Source organism: Conger conger, chromosome 8, assembly GCF_963514075.1.
Source record: "Conger conger chromosome 8, fConCon1.1, whole genome shotgun sequence".
NCBI lineage: Eukaryota > Metazoa > Chordata > Actinopteri > Anguilliformes > Congridae > Conger > Conger conger.
The window spans coordinates 55073725-55090762 of NC_083767.1; the positions used below are offsets into that span (position 1 = coordinate 55073725).

The 17038-nt window shown below is 53.4% G+C and overlaps 1 protein-coding gene across 1 annotated transcript; it reads right to left on the bottom strand.

The window, feature by feature from the left end:
• Positions 1-4360: 4360 nt before the first annotated feature.
• Positions 4361-12342, bottom strand: LOC133134920 (lysine-specific demethylase RSBN1L-like). Its single transcript, XM_061251526.1, has 5 exons — positions 11853-12342; positions 10121-10263; positions 6823-6990; positions 6097-6205; positions 4361-5751 (listed from the first exon to the last, which is right to left on the bottom strand). The coding sequence occupies exons 1-5, from the start codon at positions 11946-11948 to the stop codon at positions 5125-5127; spliced, it is 1143 nt and encodes a 380-aa protein (XP_061107510.1). The 5' UTR covers positions 11949-12342; the 3' UTR covers positions 4361-5124.
• Between the last annotated feature and the right edge of the window lie 4696 nt (positions 12343-17038).

Consider the following 17038-nt stretch of genomic DNA (forward strand, 5'->3'; position numbering starts at 1 on the left):
CCAACCATCCCCTCCCACCAACAGAACTACACATCCAACCATCCCCTCCCACCAACAGAACTACACATCCAACCATCCCCTCCCACCAACAGAACTACACATCCAACCATCCCCTCCTACCAACAGAACTACACACCCAGCCATCCCCTCCCACCAACAGAACTACACATCCAACCATCCCCTCCTACCAACAGAACTACACACCCAACCATCCCCTCTCACCACCGACAGAACTACACATCCAACCATCCCCTCCCACCAACAGAACTACACATCCAACCATCCCCTCCCACCAACAGAACTACACATCCAACCATCCCCTCCTACCAACAGAACTACACCCAACCATCCCCTCCCACCAACAGAACTACACATCCAACCATCCCCTCCCACCAACAGAACTACACACCCAACCATCCCCTCCTACCAACAGAACTACACACCCAACCATCCCCTCCCACCACCAGAACTACACATCCAACCATCCCCTCCCACCACCAACAGAACTACACATCCAACCATCCCCTCCCACCAACAGAACTACACATCCAACCATCCCCTCCCACCAACAGAACTACACACCCAACCATCCCCTCTCACCACCAGAACTACACATCCAACCATCCCCTCCCACCACCAACAGAACTACACATCCAACCATCCCCTCCCACCAACAGAACTACACATCCAACCATCCCCTCCCATCAACAGAACTACACACCCAACCATCCCCTCCCACCAACAGAACTACACATCCAACCATCCCCTCCCACCAACAGAACTACACACCCAACCATCCCCTCCCATCAACAGAACTACACATCCAACCATCCCCTCCCATCAACAGAACTACACATCCAACCATCCCCTCCCACCAACAGAACTACACACCCAACCATCCCCTCCCATCAAAAGAACTACACATCCAACCATCCCCTCCCACCAACAGAACTACACATCCAACCATCCCCTCCCATCAACAGAACTACACACCCAACCATCCCCTCTCACCACCAGAACTACACATCCAACCATCCCCTCCCACCACCAACAGAACTACACATCCAACCATCCCCTCCCACCAACAGAACTACACATCCAACCATCCCCTCCCATCAACAGAACTACACACCCAACCATCCCCTCCCACCAACAGAACTACACATCCAACCATCCCCTCCCACCAACAGAACTACACACCCAACCATCCCCTCCCATCAACAGAACTACACATCCAACCATCCCCTCCCACCAACAGAACTACACACCCTCACATTTGGCTCGGTTTTAGTTCCTCTCACAAAAAAGTTACCTGGGGCCTGAGGGCAGATTTTAAGATGGATTCCAGAAGGCCACCCTGACCATTTACTGCACAGACCAGAGACTAGTTTACAGCTAAAACACATTCCATTAAATACGCACAATATATATACGCACAATTAAAAAAAAAAACTGATTTCTAGTAGACATCAAGGCCTACAGAAAACCAGGGTGATGCTCAGCCCTACAATACTAATAAAATATTTTCACTGCTGGGCTGTACTTGTAGTTATTATACAGTATTGGACGGTCACCTCTAAGGAATCTTTCAGAATATACAGGCAGAAAACCGCAAGACTTGGGGGGGGCAGATCTGGTGGGCAGTTCATTCCCAGTCTAGTAAACTGTCCAAGCTTTCCAGGAAGCCATAGACTGAGACCAAGTTGCATGCATCATCAGTCTGGAACAGAGTTTTATGGGTGCATACTGATGAAGACCCAGTTCTATTGTTCTGGCCTGAAAGCTTTCATCATCTGTGAGCCAAAAGGAACCGGGTTGAAAATGCTGAAGTACGTTAACGCAATTAGTGGCACTTTCCCACTTGTATATGCTCACGCAGAGTTGGATGAGGTCAGGTGTCCTCAAGGTGGCTGAAGTCGCATTGCAAACTAACTTGAATAAGCAAACTTGCCTACTATGGAGTACACAAGCCGTATACAACTTGTACACTCCATAGTAGAGGAGTGGGGTGATTTGGACAAGGCGACGGCAGTTAAACTGCAGCTGGACGAGAGCCCACAGAGAGCTCTGCAGCAACGGGTCTGTAGCACGCCACAGCAGAACTGCTGAGCTCATCTGCACTGCGCGCGCGAGCGAGCGTGTGGGCGTCTTACATAAGAGCCCAGCGCCGAACCGCTCCCCTTCAGAACACTCACACAACCCCAGCGCCGAACCGCTCCCCTTCAGAACACTCACACAACCCCAGCGCCGAACCGCTCCCCTTCAGAACACTCACACAACCCCAGCGCCGAACCGCTCCCCTTCAGAACACACTCACACAACCGCTCCCCTTCAGAACACTCACACAACCCCAGCGCCGAACCGCTCCCCTTCAGAACACACTCACACAACCGCTCCCCTTCAGAACACTCACACAACCCCAGCGCCGAACCGCTCCCCTTCAGAACACACTCACACAACCGCTCCCCTTCAGAACACACTCACACAACCCCAGCACCGAACCACTCCCCTTCAGAACACACTCACACAACCCCCTCCCCTTCAGAACACACTCACACAACCCCCTCCCCTTCAGAACACACTCACACAACCGCTCCCCTTCAGAACACACACACAACCCCAGCGCCGAACCGCTCCCCTTCAGAACTCACACAACCCCAGCGCCGAACCGCTCCCCTTCAGAACACACTCACACAACCCCAGCACCGAACCGCTCCCCTTCAGAACACACTCACACAACCCCAGCACCGAACCGCTCCCCTTCAGAACACACTCACACAACCCCAGCGCCGAACCGCTCCCCTTCAGAACACACTCACACAACCCCAGCGCCGAACCGCTCCCCTTCAGAACACACACACAACCCCAGCACCGAACCGCTCCCCTTCAGAACACACTCACACAACCCCCTCCCCTTCAGAACACTCACACAACCCCCTCCCCTTCAGAACACACTCACACAACCCCCTCCCCTTCAGCACACTCACACAACCGCTCCCCTTCAGAACACACACACAACCCCAGCGCCGAACCGCTCCCCTTCAGAACTCACACAACCCCAGCGCCGAACCGCTCCCCTTCAGAACACACTCACACAACCCCAGCGCCGAACCGCTCCCCTTCAGAACACACTCACAACCCCAGCACCAAACCGCTCCCCTTCAGAACACACGCACACAACCCCAGCACCGAACCGCCCCCCTTCAGAACACTCTCACACAACCCCAGCGCCGAACCGCCCCCCTTCAGAACACACTCACACAACCGCTCCCCTTCAGAACACACTCACACAACCCCAGCACCGAACTGCTCCCCTTCAGAACACACTCACACAACCCCAGCACCAAACCGCTCCCCTTCAGAACACACTCACACAACCCCAGCACCGAACCGCCCCCCTTCAGAACACTCTCACACAACCCCAGCGCCGAACCGCCCCCCTTCAGAACACACTCACACAACCGCTCCCCTTCAGAACACACTCACACAACCCCAGCACCGAACTGCTCCCCTTCAGAACACACTCACACAACCCCAGCACCAAACCGCTCCCCTTCAGAACACACTCACACAACCCCAGCACCGAACCGCCCCCCTTCAGAACACTCTCACACAACCCCAGCGCCGAACCGCCCCCCTTCAGAACACACTCACACAACCGCTCCCCTTCAGAACACACTCACACAACCCCAGCACCGAACTGCTCCCCTTCAGAACACACTCACACAACCCCAGCACCAAACCGCTCCCCTTCAGAACACACTCACACAACCCCAGCGCCGAACCGCTCCCCTTCAGAACACACTCACACAACCCCAGCCCCTCTGAGCAGGTGTGCCACTTACCAGTCAAGTCGCTCTGCGTCGTCTAATGTGGAAATGGGGAAGGTGTGGGGATCTGCCCCTAATAGGGATACTGATTTAATGCTGACAAACCCCTAACCCCATAAACTTTCTCAATGTTTGAACTATTCTTCAGTGGGTCTCTTGCTGTAAATTCATATGGATAAATAAATGCCAGATTCAGAGTGGTTATATAGAGCATAAAAGAGCTTTGGTCAAACTGCATACAGATGTTTTTAAATGTTCACCCTGCCCTGAACATAACGGTCAGGAAATGTCCATTTTCCAAACGTGGTGGACTTTAGAAAAGACGCATTTAAAGCAACAATGTGAATTAAACAAGCTAATATAATTAGCCTGTGCTAATAAGCAACCGTGTCAAATAAACACTGCATGCAAAAGTTTATGGTAATTTAGTGCTTTTTCTTGTTTTTTTTGTTTTTTTTAATTACCAATTACTAAGAACCAATAATTTGGAAGACAACCATCTAGATTAGCACTACAAATTATGAAGCAACTTCTGTGTTGATCCTATGCCTTTAATTCATCATTTATCTTCAAACATAGTTGTCTTAGTTCTACACAGAGTAACCATTTACTTTCTTTCATGATCATGGAAGAACTTACTTAGGCCATATGACCTACCTTTCTGTGAGTCTTGCGGTCTTACTGTAATGTACTTGATTGTTCAGTGTAGCCCTTGTTTAAACAACAATGTTCCAATATTGTGAACCTTTATTAAGAGGTTCTTATTTAAGTATAAATCACACTACAAGTTTAAAAAAAAAAGTTATTTACACTACAGTGCTGACATTTAAAATGGAACAAAAAAAAAAATTGATATAAATAAGCTCTATGGAAAAAGCCCGGAGTCATTAAAAGAATTCTGTCTCATCTTACAAAAAATATATATGTTCATGTCAGCTCTAATACATCTATAACCTACAACTTAAAAATATATTATTTAAGGACCTGTTTATTTCAAACCTGCAGGGTAACAGTGCAGCTGGCCCTAAGTGCTTTGATAGTTCACAGTTACGGACAGGCACTGAGGAATGTTACAAGCTACATTTGCTATGTATTCATTCGGTAACAGAGTAGAGCGCAAGTCGCAAGCTTGCCCCACAGAGCTTACATTATCCATATAATACATCACACTTTTTTCTTTTTTTATATATATATATGTATATATATATATATATATATATGTATCGTAAAAACAAAAAAACAAAAAAAAAACAAAACAAAAAGAAAAAAGCCATTTAAAAACATTATGTACAAATCAGTATAAAAAGTCTTTGTGCTGCTCATGCAGGTGGGGTCTTATTGAGAGGGGCGGCCGTGTGTCCTGCGGGGTGACCGGAGCCTTTGGGAACAGCGTGTCCTGCGGGGTCTCGCCCGGGGGCGGTGGGGGCTGTGTCCGCACGCCGGGCTGCCCGGCGCCAGGCTTGGCTGGAGTGGCGGGACATTCTGGGTGATGGTGCGTTTTGGGCCTGCTCTCCTGCGGCGTGACCGGGGCCAGGGGGGGCCTGGCGCCCAGTTCCAGGGGCGCGGCTGCGGGCTCCTCTTTGATTTCGCGGAGGGGAGTGTCATGGGGGCCGCGGGGGGTCGCCGCGGGAACGGGGGCGGGGGGCTCCGGGTGCTCCCCGGCCTCCTGCTTGACGGACAGCGCCGCGGGCGAGGCGGCGGTCGCCGCGGGCGACGCGGCGCTCTGGGGCTCCTCCTCCCGGTGGTACTGCGCCAGGCGGATGTGCCAGGCCAGGCTGCACACGGACGACACGGTCTTGAACTGGTGCACCACGTTGCGGGGGATGTAGTAGATGTCGTTGTCGTACAGCTGGATGCGGGCGTAGCGGATGCCCTCCCGCCGCAGCTGGTTCAGCTTGGCGTCGTCCACCCACTGGACGCACTGCGGAGGGGGCAGAGACCGCCAGTTAGCGCTCATCGCCACCGCAGATTACTCACCCGTCATCAGCCACTTAAGGCATGATTTCTGCACTTAATTACGCCCATTATTAGCGTAGAGCAACACAACAACAGAGTAATGACACGCTGCAGTTTCTCACACACGCGCGCGCACACACACTCGCGCGCACACACACACACGCACACGCACACGCACACGCACACACACACACACTGTTTGAGCACCCTTCAGATTATGGAATTAGGTATTGCAGAGGAAGCGCTGGGACGCAATGCTGCGGTCGGCCAGCAGGTGTCAGTGTTGCGGGGGGACAGAAGCGGCGCTCGCCTGGGAGAGGGGTGGCTCGTGCAGGTCCAGCTGTAGCCTCTGCACCACTTCTGTGAAGTCTCCAGCGTGAAAGCACACCACGTCTTTGGTTATCCGAGGGGGATCCCCACTAGAAGGGAAGGACACTCGTCAAAAAAGGCACTTTTGTGGATTTCCAAGCAGCAATTTCATCTCATTTTAGGACCTTAACTCCACATGGATTAAAGCTTGAAATTCCAGATCGACTATATACACATTGTACCCATCAATGATCAATATCAATGCAATGGATCAAAAAAAAAACAATTCAGGGAAAAATGTATTTGAAATGCGTTTGTCAGTGCATGAGTGTGTGCATGTAAATGTGGGTGCGTGTCTGTGACGGCATGCGTGTGTGTGGGTGTGGGTGTCTATGAGAGCGTATGAGTGTGTGTATGTGTGTGTGTGTGTGTGTGTGTGTGTGAGAGAGTATGAGTGTATGTGTGAGTGTGTGTCTATGAGCGTGTGTATTAGCATGTGTGTGTGTATGTGTGTGTGTGTGTGTGTGTGTGTGAGAGAGAGAGTATGAGTATGTGCGAGTGTGTGTCTAGAAGTGTATGAGTGTGTGTATTAGCATGTGTGTGTGCGTGCGTGTAAATGAGTGTGCACGTGTGTGTGTATTAGCATGTGTGTGTGCGTGCGTGTAAATGAGTGTGCACGTGTCTGTGTGATGGCGTGCGTACGCGCGTGCGTGCGTAAAAGACCCACCATTCTCCGCAGTGGACCGCCTTCAGCACCCCCACGGCCGCAGTGGTTTGCCGCTCGAAGCCCTGCCCGATGTGGTCGGCGTGGGCCCGTGTGCGGTCCTCAAACAGCATCTCACGGGGTTCACTGGCCCGAGGTAGGTACTGCAGGTTTTTAATTTCATTGGTAGACCTGAGTATGAAGAGGGCAGCATTCAGACAACAGCTTGTGGTAACTGGTGCAGAGAAGTGCCTGACAGAGTTGTGAGTAATTGGGCAGAGATTCCCGGGAGGGAGGTATTCCCTATCTGACAGTGCAAGGGCGACCTCTCTGGTCAGCTGGGGGAACTGCACCCTGCCAGGAATGAACCGCCCACTTTTCCTTCCTTCAGTGAGGACTGGAAGGCAGCGTTTTTTTTTATAACTCATAGCGACTGATTAGCAAACTAGCTAGTTGAGTAACGTAGCTACAGACAGATCAGATAAAAATAGACACAAAGAAAACAGCCTTCAAAGAGGTATGTACACATCATCTGTGGTTGGCGGAGCCCACGGGCAGGCATGCGGTTTGCAGTCCTGGAGGCAGCAGATGAGGGAAGGAAAGGAACGTGGGCGCACTGAACTCAACGGTCACAGACGAACGCAAGCTCTTCCCACAGCGACGGGAATAACTCTGAACGAAGGGATGAAAGTTATGAAACGATTACGTCGCTACTTCTTTCCACGTGCGACCGATGCACGACACGAACGATACAGAGTTGTAAACGGAAGGCTCTTGCACATTAGGTTTTTGCGTGAGAACCTCGGTGTGGCACTAAACAAAAGCATTAACCGCTGGAGCAGCATCTGGCAGGACCGCTTTGAGCTCGGTCATGTTTGGGGGGGGGGGGGGGGGGGGGAACAGAGCCAAGCGGCACCGTCTCCTGTGACCGGGCTATTAATCACAACGTGGGACTGATTAACCAAAACAAAGCCCCACACATGAGTCAGAGCCCGAGTACATGCATGCGGTTAGCGGGCGTCACACTCTCAATGACATCAGCTGCAGGGAGGAAACATCTGTAGGTGAAAACAGGGGGCCGGTGTTTAATATGCAGCGTTTCGAGCGAGCCGGCGGTGAGATAATGCATGCAAAGCCGGGGCCCGGGGCCCCTCTCACGGACTGCCTGCTCTGGGACGGAGCTCACTGGGGATTTGGGTCTACGGATGGGTGCAGTGTGCCGAAATGTCAGCGCAAACCCAACCCCCCCCCCCCGCCACCACCCCGCCCCCGGGGGAGCGGATACGGGTCTCCAGTCTCGGGTCTGTACTTGTGCCAGAATCTGGAGTTCCGATTAAGAAAGGAGTTGAAATGGGGGCGCAGCGGTCTGCGAGCTATCGATGTACCGCTGGGGAAGGCACCCCGATGTGCCCGCGGCGTACGGGGTCCCCCGCCCCGTCACCGTCCGCCGCCCACTGCCCACACGGCCCGGCCACACACGGGCAGACTCCGCTCTCAAGTCCAGAGAAGTCCAGGAGACTCCCAACGTTCCTGCTGAGTTCCCCCACATTTTCTTAAGAAGCGAAACGCACGAGTTGTTATATAAAAAGGCAGGGCTGCATAAATCAGGTGCAGCGTGTGAATGACGGGCAGACGGGGATCCCCTGCTGAGTGCAGCTCCTCCATTATCAGGTGCTGCAGAGGATTTATCACCTCTGAGCCCCTCTCTCCCTCTGCAGCCCAGGGACCGGCCCAGCCTCCCCTACCCCTTCCACTGCAGATCTTCCCTAAGAACGGCCATCTGCACGCTCATAACCCTTTACAACGCTCAAAACAAAACGCAACCAGGTGTGAAGCCACTGGACACGCAATTGGTGACCTCATTTTGCTGTTTTACATTCACGGATAAGCTTGGTTTCTTTTCCTTTTTTTTTTTTTTTACTAGAAAAGATAGTATTCACTACAAAATAACAACAAAAAAAACCATCAGCTCAATACCCTGGGCTGTGCGCCTTTCTGAAAAATCCACCTAAAGCCACAAGCCTCCCAATCAAACGAATATGAAAAAGGGAATAGAAAAAAAAAAGAAAAGAAATATTTCCACTCACCAGAAAAGAACAAATAACGGCTGCCTGGAAAAGCGAGACTTTGTGACAGGAACTAATAAACCCGCAACAGAGCCCAGAGAATTTTGAAAGCGAGGAAGAGGAGAGAGAACTGAAGCCTCATGACAGGCTCTCCTTCTCCAGCGGCAGACGGCTCCTGTTGTATTATTTAGCATAACAATGGCCACGTTTTGAGGTGCAAGGAGGACACCGCGTTTTTATGGAATTCATGCGGGTTGCCAGGCGCTGAGGGGAAGAGTGACAGCGTGACAGATCCAGAAAGAGCCGCCCGCCTGTCCTCAGTCCCACAGCGGAGCCCCCCTGCAGAAACAGCAGCCCTTCTTCAGCTCATGCTCATGCACAGCAGGGCTGTCCAACCACGGAGGGGTGTCCGACCACGGAGGGGTGTCCGACCACGGAGGGGTGTCCGACCATGGAGGGGTGTCCAACCGCGGAGGGTTCATTCCAACCAATCACTACCCCTGCTGATTTCACCAATTAGCACACTTTAAACCAAAGAGGAGGGAACCGATTGGTGAAATCAACAGGGGTAGTGATTGGTTGGACTGAAGGCACACGACTGGGCACCCCTACTTTACATATACATGAGCTAAGAAGTGTGGTTTGTTTCCACTGCCAAGAATATTACTATGAAGCATAATTTAAAAAAGCATTACGAGGGGCCGCAGTGGCGCAACAGGCTAAGATGCAGCGGACTTGCGGTTGCAGTTCACTGCAGTTGCACACCGGGGACCGGGGTTTGATTCCCGGTCCTGCCAAAAAGCCAAGTTTGGCCGGCTCACGTGGAGCAGCGTAATTGGCTCGCTGCTCCAGAGGGAGGGACCTGGCAGGGTTAGTAGATCGCCGCACAACAAAAAGCACCTCTCCTGTTACTCTCCTTCGGGCCGCCGAGGGACGGGGTGTGGGCGGTGTATCTGATACTAGCTCTAATTGAATCAGACGGGGTACAATTGGCTACCAAATTGGGAGGAAAAACAAAAAAACTTTTATTTTGACACAATTAACTGGTGGCTCTTTAGCATTTAAAAGCGTTTCGGTTTGCCAAATGCGTTACTGTATTCAAATAAACGGTAGGGGGGCGAAAAAAATGACCCCTCCCCCAAACCAAGGCAACCATAAGAGCAGTGCGTCAGGAGCGGCCCCTGTGTAACACAGGGAGCAGTGGCCCCTAGCAGTGGCCCCTAGCGGGCGGCGGGGCTGGGGGCCCCCCATCCCACCTTTTCCTTTTGAAGGGAGACTTTGGCATCTCCGTGACGGGGATCATCTGCTCCCCCGGCCGGACCCACAGGATGGGGCCGTCGTCACTCTCCGTGGGGCTCTTGAGCTTCAGGCTGGAGAAGGTGCCCCAGGGAAGGGTGCGCTGCGGGGGGAGAGGAGAGGAGAGGAGAGGGGAGAGAGAGGAGAGGGGAGAGAGGGACCGAAACATTAGTCTAACATTTCAGCCATTTAGCAGATGCTTTTACCCAGAGACCTGCGCGTACAATGCCATTTATACAGCTGGAGATTTAATGAGGCGGCTCAGGTTAAGTACGTGGCCCCAGGGGCACAACAGCAGTCCCCCCCAGCTGGGGGCCCGACCTACAGCCTTGAGTTACACGCCCAGTTCCTCTTACGGGAAACACAGCGCAGCGCCTTTGATCATTTACTATGTTTTTACATCACCACCATGACCATCATCCTTCCCTCATTTCCCCCCATTATTAAGCGTTGTGGTTGCATTATGTACAAGCCTTGCGTAAATGTTTTTTTATTTTATTTTTTTTTATGCAATGAAAGCCATTGTCAAATTTCAATGGTGGACAGTCATCAGACCGTTGAACTGTGTGCACAGTTCAATGCATGAGACCTAGATGCCCACCGTTCCAATACAATCCGGCAGGGAGCAACTGTTTATTACCAGGGAGGGGGGAGGGAGAGAGAGAGAGAGAAAGAAAAGCAAAAAAGCAAAAAAAAGCAGTACAGTCCACAGATGCGGAGAAAGTTTGCCTTGGGTCCCGGTGGATAACCCCACCGTGCCCATGACTCATGTGAGCAGAAAGTGAATTTAGTTTGGTTAGTGCTCCTGTTTGGAGAAAAGGCATCTCCCCAGGGCAGCAAGCTGACCTGGCTGCAGGTGCACTGGAGCGGGGTTAGTCCACAGAGGGGTGGGGGTGTGGTACGTGGAGCGGAGTTAGTTTACAGAGGGGTGAGGGTGTGGTACGTGGGGCAGTAATAGGGCAGTCATGGCATCAAATGCAATAACCGTCTCACCACCACGTGGTGTATTCACTTTCTCTTCATCCTTTTATTCTAATCTTTTTTTATGTTTTTATTACACCTGCGCGGTCGTAAACCTCCGAATGGCAGAGGCCACGTGACCGCCTTTATCCATTGGGTGTTGATAAGAACGCCAATGAGCGGCGATGTTTCCATGTGATGTTTTTGCCAATCACATGGAAGCAGAAAGGCCTTTGCGGCTGATTGACGGTCTTATCAACACCCGTAGGTAACAGTGGTGAGGTTTATTTTTTCTGGGAAGCATTTCATGCAGCCTCTGAAGTTGGCATGTTTACTCCCACAGTAAAAAGGTAATCGGGTATAATGAAAGAAAGACCATATACACCCCAGCGGCATGTTGGCCAGCTGGAATGGGTCAGCATCTGTGCAGGAGCATGTTCCCACAGCACAGTCCCAGCGCCACACCACACACCACACACACCACACACACCACACACACCACACACACCACACACACCACACACACCACACACACCACACACACCACACACACCACACACACACCCCACACACACACCACACACACACCACACACACACCACACACACACCACACACCACACACCACACACCACACACCACACACCACACACACACACCACACACACACCACACACACACCACACACACACCACACACACACCTCTGAACAGCCAGGATTCATCCCACTCACCTCCAAAAAGGGCGAATCTTCCAGCATGCTGAGGAACTCTGGGAAGTAATCCCCGACCTCTTCATCCACCGCTCCCACCAGGCTGATCTGCCTCATGGCCCCGGCTCTGTACGTCCCATGGGAGTAGGTTCTCTTTACCTGTAACCGGAGAGAGGAGGAGAGAGAGAGGGAGAGGAGGAGGAGGAGAGAGGGGGAGGAGAGAAAGAGAGAGCGGGGTTATCAAATGCTCAGAACCTCGGCTTTCCCGTTCTTGTGCAGCATACCCCACACGCAAGGATTTAAAATTCAAAGATTAAAAGGAGCCTACAAACAGACAGCAGTTCATTGTGCACAGGACACGGGGGAAACGGAAAAATACGGAGATCTGGAGAAGGTTCATCAATGAGCAGAGCCTTCGGGAAAAGAATTAACGCGACTGATCCACACGCACAGGCAACGCTTCCAGACACCCGACTAGGAGATCAAACGGCGCTCTCGGTTAAAGATTACCGCATGCCTGCTGTTGAACCCCCCTCCTCCCCTCCCTCCCCACAGCGTAAAGCCTAATACACCAACCCACCCCCACTTCACAATTACAGCATCTCCACATCGCGTCTCACAGCTGGAGAGCAGGCTGCAGGCATTGCCGCCTAGCCGAACGGCACCCCCCCCCCCGCCCTCCCCCATTACGAAACCGGCAAATAGGTCAGAATAACAATGCGGAGAAACTGACACTCGGCCCTCTCCCCACCGTCTAACCCGCGCCGGAGACAGCGGTTTTGGCGGTTGCTGAATTTTCACGAGGCGCGGCGATTCAGGCCATTCAGAGCGAGGCCGCGCACGCCAGCGGTTTCGACGACTCCTCCGTTACGACCGAGACCGGATGACAGGCAGGACGACGACAGCTCACTCGTAGTTAGACATGTTTATGAAAACGCTGCGTATCGGTCTGAGACAGCTTTCTGTAGCTCGTCATGCTGGGCCCCTTCAAAGACAGTCCAAGTGCAAATTATGTGCAATGATGATCCACTCTGATCAAAACATTGCCAGTTACAAGCAAATTATGTGCAAACTAAGATGTGTAGGTTTAGTTTCTCTTGACTCATGAAAAATGAAAAATATTCCATTAGCCAAAAACCCCTGCAATCTACATTATAGAGTTCTACAAAATCACTGCATTTTAGGCTCCTTTAAATTTTAGAGGAAAAAGGAAAAAACCTGATGATCGGCATCCATGCTAATGAGGTTCAGTTGAGTGAATCTCCAAAAAAAAGCTCACAGCACACGAGAGCCAGTTTCCTAACAAACTGGGCTCTGAGGCCTACAGCGCATGCTGCACAGGCTTGAGCCGGGGGGGGGCCCTGGGCGGCCATTACGGCTCAATGTATCCTCTGGCCCACTTAAGACAATGTGTGGAGCGCAACACCGGCTTAAAACACCACTGCAGTGAAACCGGGGCACGGCGGATGGATACGGAGGAACGGTCGCGCTCTGCCCCCGCCGTAGAGCTGCCCGGGGAGGGAGCGACGACAGAGCCCCGCGGTGATACAGAGGAACAAACATGGCTCCCGCCCGGGGGAGAGAGGGAAGGAGAAAGACGTGGAGAGGGAGAGAGGGAGGGGTGAGAGAGGGAAAGAGGTGGAGAGGGAGGGAGAGAGAGAGGGAGGGGTGAGAGAGGGAAAGAGGTGGAGAGGGAGGGAGGGAGAGAGAGGGGGGGCAGAGAGAGTGAGAGGCAGAGAGGGAGGGGTGAGAGAGAGGGAGAGAGAGGGAGGGGAGCAGAGAGTGAGAGGCAGAGAGAGAGGGGTGAGAGAGAGGGGGTGAGAGAGAGGGAGGGAGAGAGAGAGAGGCAGAGAGAGGGGGGGCAGAGAGAGTGAGAGGCAGAGAGGGAGGGGTGAGAGGGAGAGAGGCAGAGAGAGTGAGAGGCAGAGAGAAGGAGGTGGAGAGAGAGAGAGAGAGTCTGAGTGAGTGTGTGAGTGGGAGAGAGAGAGAGAGAGAGAGTGTTGAATCAGTGGATACCAAGGGGAGACACAGACCTCTGGCCAGCGTGCCAACCCATTTACAGAAGAGCCCCCTCCTTCCACGGAATCCCACATCACTCCCGCCACTGCAGGGCTCACGGGTACACGCTCTCCTCCCGTCGACTCTCTGACACGCACACACAGCACGTCCGTGACCCATCGGGGCCGAAGCCTACGACCCCGTGACCCGAAGAGCGGCCGTCCGCCCGCGCACGGGGCAAAGCGCTGCCTCACCCTGTAACGATCGATGCCACAGCCACCACCGCGGCTGAGCGACACCGGCGTGGAGGCAGCCGCACTCATCCCCACGCAAGCTGGCCCCGGACGCCGCTACGAGCACACGGCAGACACAGAGCGAACGCGGTCACAAACGGTCACAAACGGTCTCCGGAGGGGCTGGCACTGAGCCACGCGAGCAGGATGCGGACGCCATTTCAGATTGGAGCAGCCAGAAGGCACAAAGTCCAATTCAAACAGGCACAGGAGCACTAATTGTACAAAAAGGAATTAAAATAATGGGTAAGTATTTAGACCGTGCCAGGGTGACTGCGGCAGGAAGGCCTACAGGGCTATACGGAGCTGGCTGGAGAGCAAGAATCTGTCACCCTTTCTACAGAGGAAGTCCTGCGTGTGATCGTAACAGTCACCATTATACAGAAACCGCTACCTCTCCCTACTAGGGTTGCAAACTTGAGGGTTGGAAAATCTCCAGTAAATTCCTGGAAACGTTCTGGAAAATTGCTACGGGAGGTCTGGAATTTGGGGAATTTTGCCCATTTCAAAATAATAGCTTATAATGGTGAATAATTTGAGGAAAAGGAACATAAAAAAAAAAAAGGTAATTCTAGATATCGTGGCATGTTTGGATTAAAATGTCCCGGTTTAATATGAATGAAATGCAACCCTGTAGCTTGCATTAATCCATTTCTTGCATCTCAGGCACAGATAATGGTCAGCATCCCATCTAATGGGTATTCAGTAGGAATGCAAAGCTCTACATACAGAGTAGGGCTTGTGATTATGTCTGCTTATAATAAGGTAAGGTTTTACATTTATGCATATGGTAAAAGCACACGGTGGAAGGAACCCCCACAATTTCCCCATTTATTCCTGTTAATTCCCATGCATTCCCATTCAGGGGAGAATCCTCCCCCGGAATATTCCTGAAATTTGGCAGCTGGACTCCCTTGTCCAACCAGTCACATGGTGTATTGAGTTAGGGCCTCTCTCATAAGGCCTGAAAATGGCTTTGTAGTCGTGTGTGGTGTGGGGCGCTCCTGCAGTGAGAGACAGGATGTACACGGAGACAGGGTCCAGGGAGAGCGGCACTAATCTTACCCGCCCCCCCCCCCCCCCCCCCGTCCCACAAGCACAGGGAACACACAGGGAAGGCCTGTGTGTGTCTGTGTGTCTGTGTGTCTGTGTGTCTGTGTGTCTGTGTGTCTGTGTGTCTGTGACATACACAACAGCTCATTCCCCTGCATTTGACTGAAGTTTGTGAATGCAGTCCATGTGAAAACCAGGGATTGGGCCATATGTTCGGAGCACAGCGTTTGAGCACAAGGACGCCAAACCATCAGCTAGAACTTAATAGGGGAAAAAAATGTCAAAAATATGTCCCTGACAGACAAGGTTATACCAGGGCATGAGGGGGAAGGGGGGAAGGGGGGGGGGGGTGGGGAAACTGAAACAGTGTTAAAGGCAGCAAGACGACATCCGGAGCCAGTGGAGCCTATAGCCCTGTCCCACAGGACGTCCTGCGCAGAGACGTGGGGTGGAGCGAGACTGGAGAACAGCAGCTGAACCGGTCAGCTCCTCAGGGAGCGGGGGAGGGGAGGGGTGTGTGAGTGCGTGTGTGTGCGTGCGTGTGCGCGTGCGGGTGTGTGCGCGTGCGGGTGCGTGTGTGTGCGGGTGTGTGTGTGTGCGGGTGTGTGTGTGTGCGTCTGACTCCTCCCTTCCTGTCACGTGACCGGAGCCCGCGGCTGCCGTGGAGACGGCGCCGGGTTACCGTCCCGCCACCGTCTGCCGGCCAGATGTGAGTCCGTCCGCTCCCCCGCCCCCCCCTTCCTTCAATTCATTAAAAAAACCAAAAAACAAAAAACACACATGAAGCGCACGGTGCGGTGAGGAGGCAGCCATTTTCTCTTAAGAGCCCCCAGTCCGTCCGTCTGTCCCGTCCCCGTCCGGAACATGTGGCACTGCCTCTCCCAGCCGTTCCCCGCGGCTCTGCTTCCTGTGCGAGCCACACAGGCATAAGGAAGGCTCTGTTCCCCGCTGCCGGGGGAGGGGGGGGGGCCTCCGCGCTCCATTTATGGAGCCCAGTCACAGCCCGGGGACTGCAGAGGGGAGGGGTGAGAGATTTGGGCCTGCGTGGGCAGGAGGCTGCGGTCAGCCAGCGCCAGAGGCCAGCCTGTCTGACAGCCAAGCGCCGGCCAGCGGAGCGGCTGCCATTTTAGGAGGACTGAGAGGCTCGGTCCATCTGTGCGCGACCCCCAGCGCGGGGCCGGCTGCTCAGCTCCCCGAACATGGCGGCGTCTTCGCAGCACTCTTCCGTTCGAGTTCAGGCGCCGGCGAACGCCTGGTCACGAGGGCCGGCCTCTGTCCAGAGACACCGCCCGGATCGCGTTTCGCCCCGGGCGCGGAACGTTCCAGTAGGACGGCGAAAACGCACGAACGCGGGAGCGGAGGCGTGCAGGGAGGGCTCGGAGCAGGACACACGGGCCCTGGAGAGAGGCGTGCGCACCCACCCTAAAAACACAGCATTCTGCGGGTAACACCAGCCCTACAGAGGGACGGAGGGAGAGGGGGACTGCCAGAGGGAGGGAGGGAGAGGGGGACTGCCAGAGGGAGGGAGGGAGAGGGGGACTGCCAGAGGGAGGGAGGGACAGGGGAACTGACAGAGGGAGGGAGAGACAGGGGAACTGACAGAGGGAGGGAGGGAGAGGGGGACTGACAGAGGGAGGGAGGGAGAGGGGGACTGACAGAGGGAATGTGGGAAGAGTGGTGCTTGTCAGTTTTCTCCAGACACTGCAGCCACACCACAATCTGCACTTCTATCGCTACCTGCCCATATGCGATTTTTTGCGCCTTCCATTTATGCAAAATGTGTACATCCATTTACTCGAATAACTGCTGATCCCGTAATCATGTGGCAATTGAACGAGCCTCAACGGCCGCCCGGTTAATTAG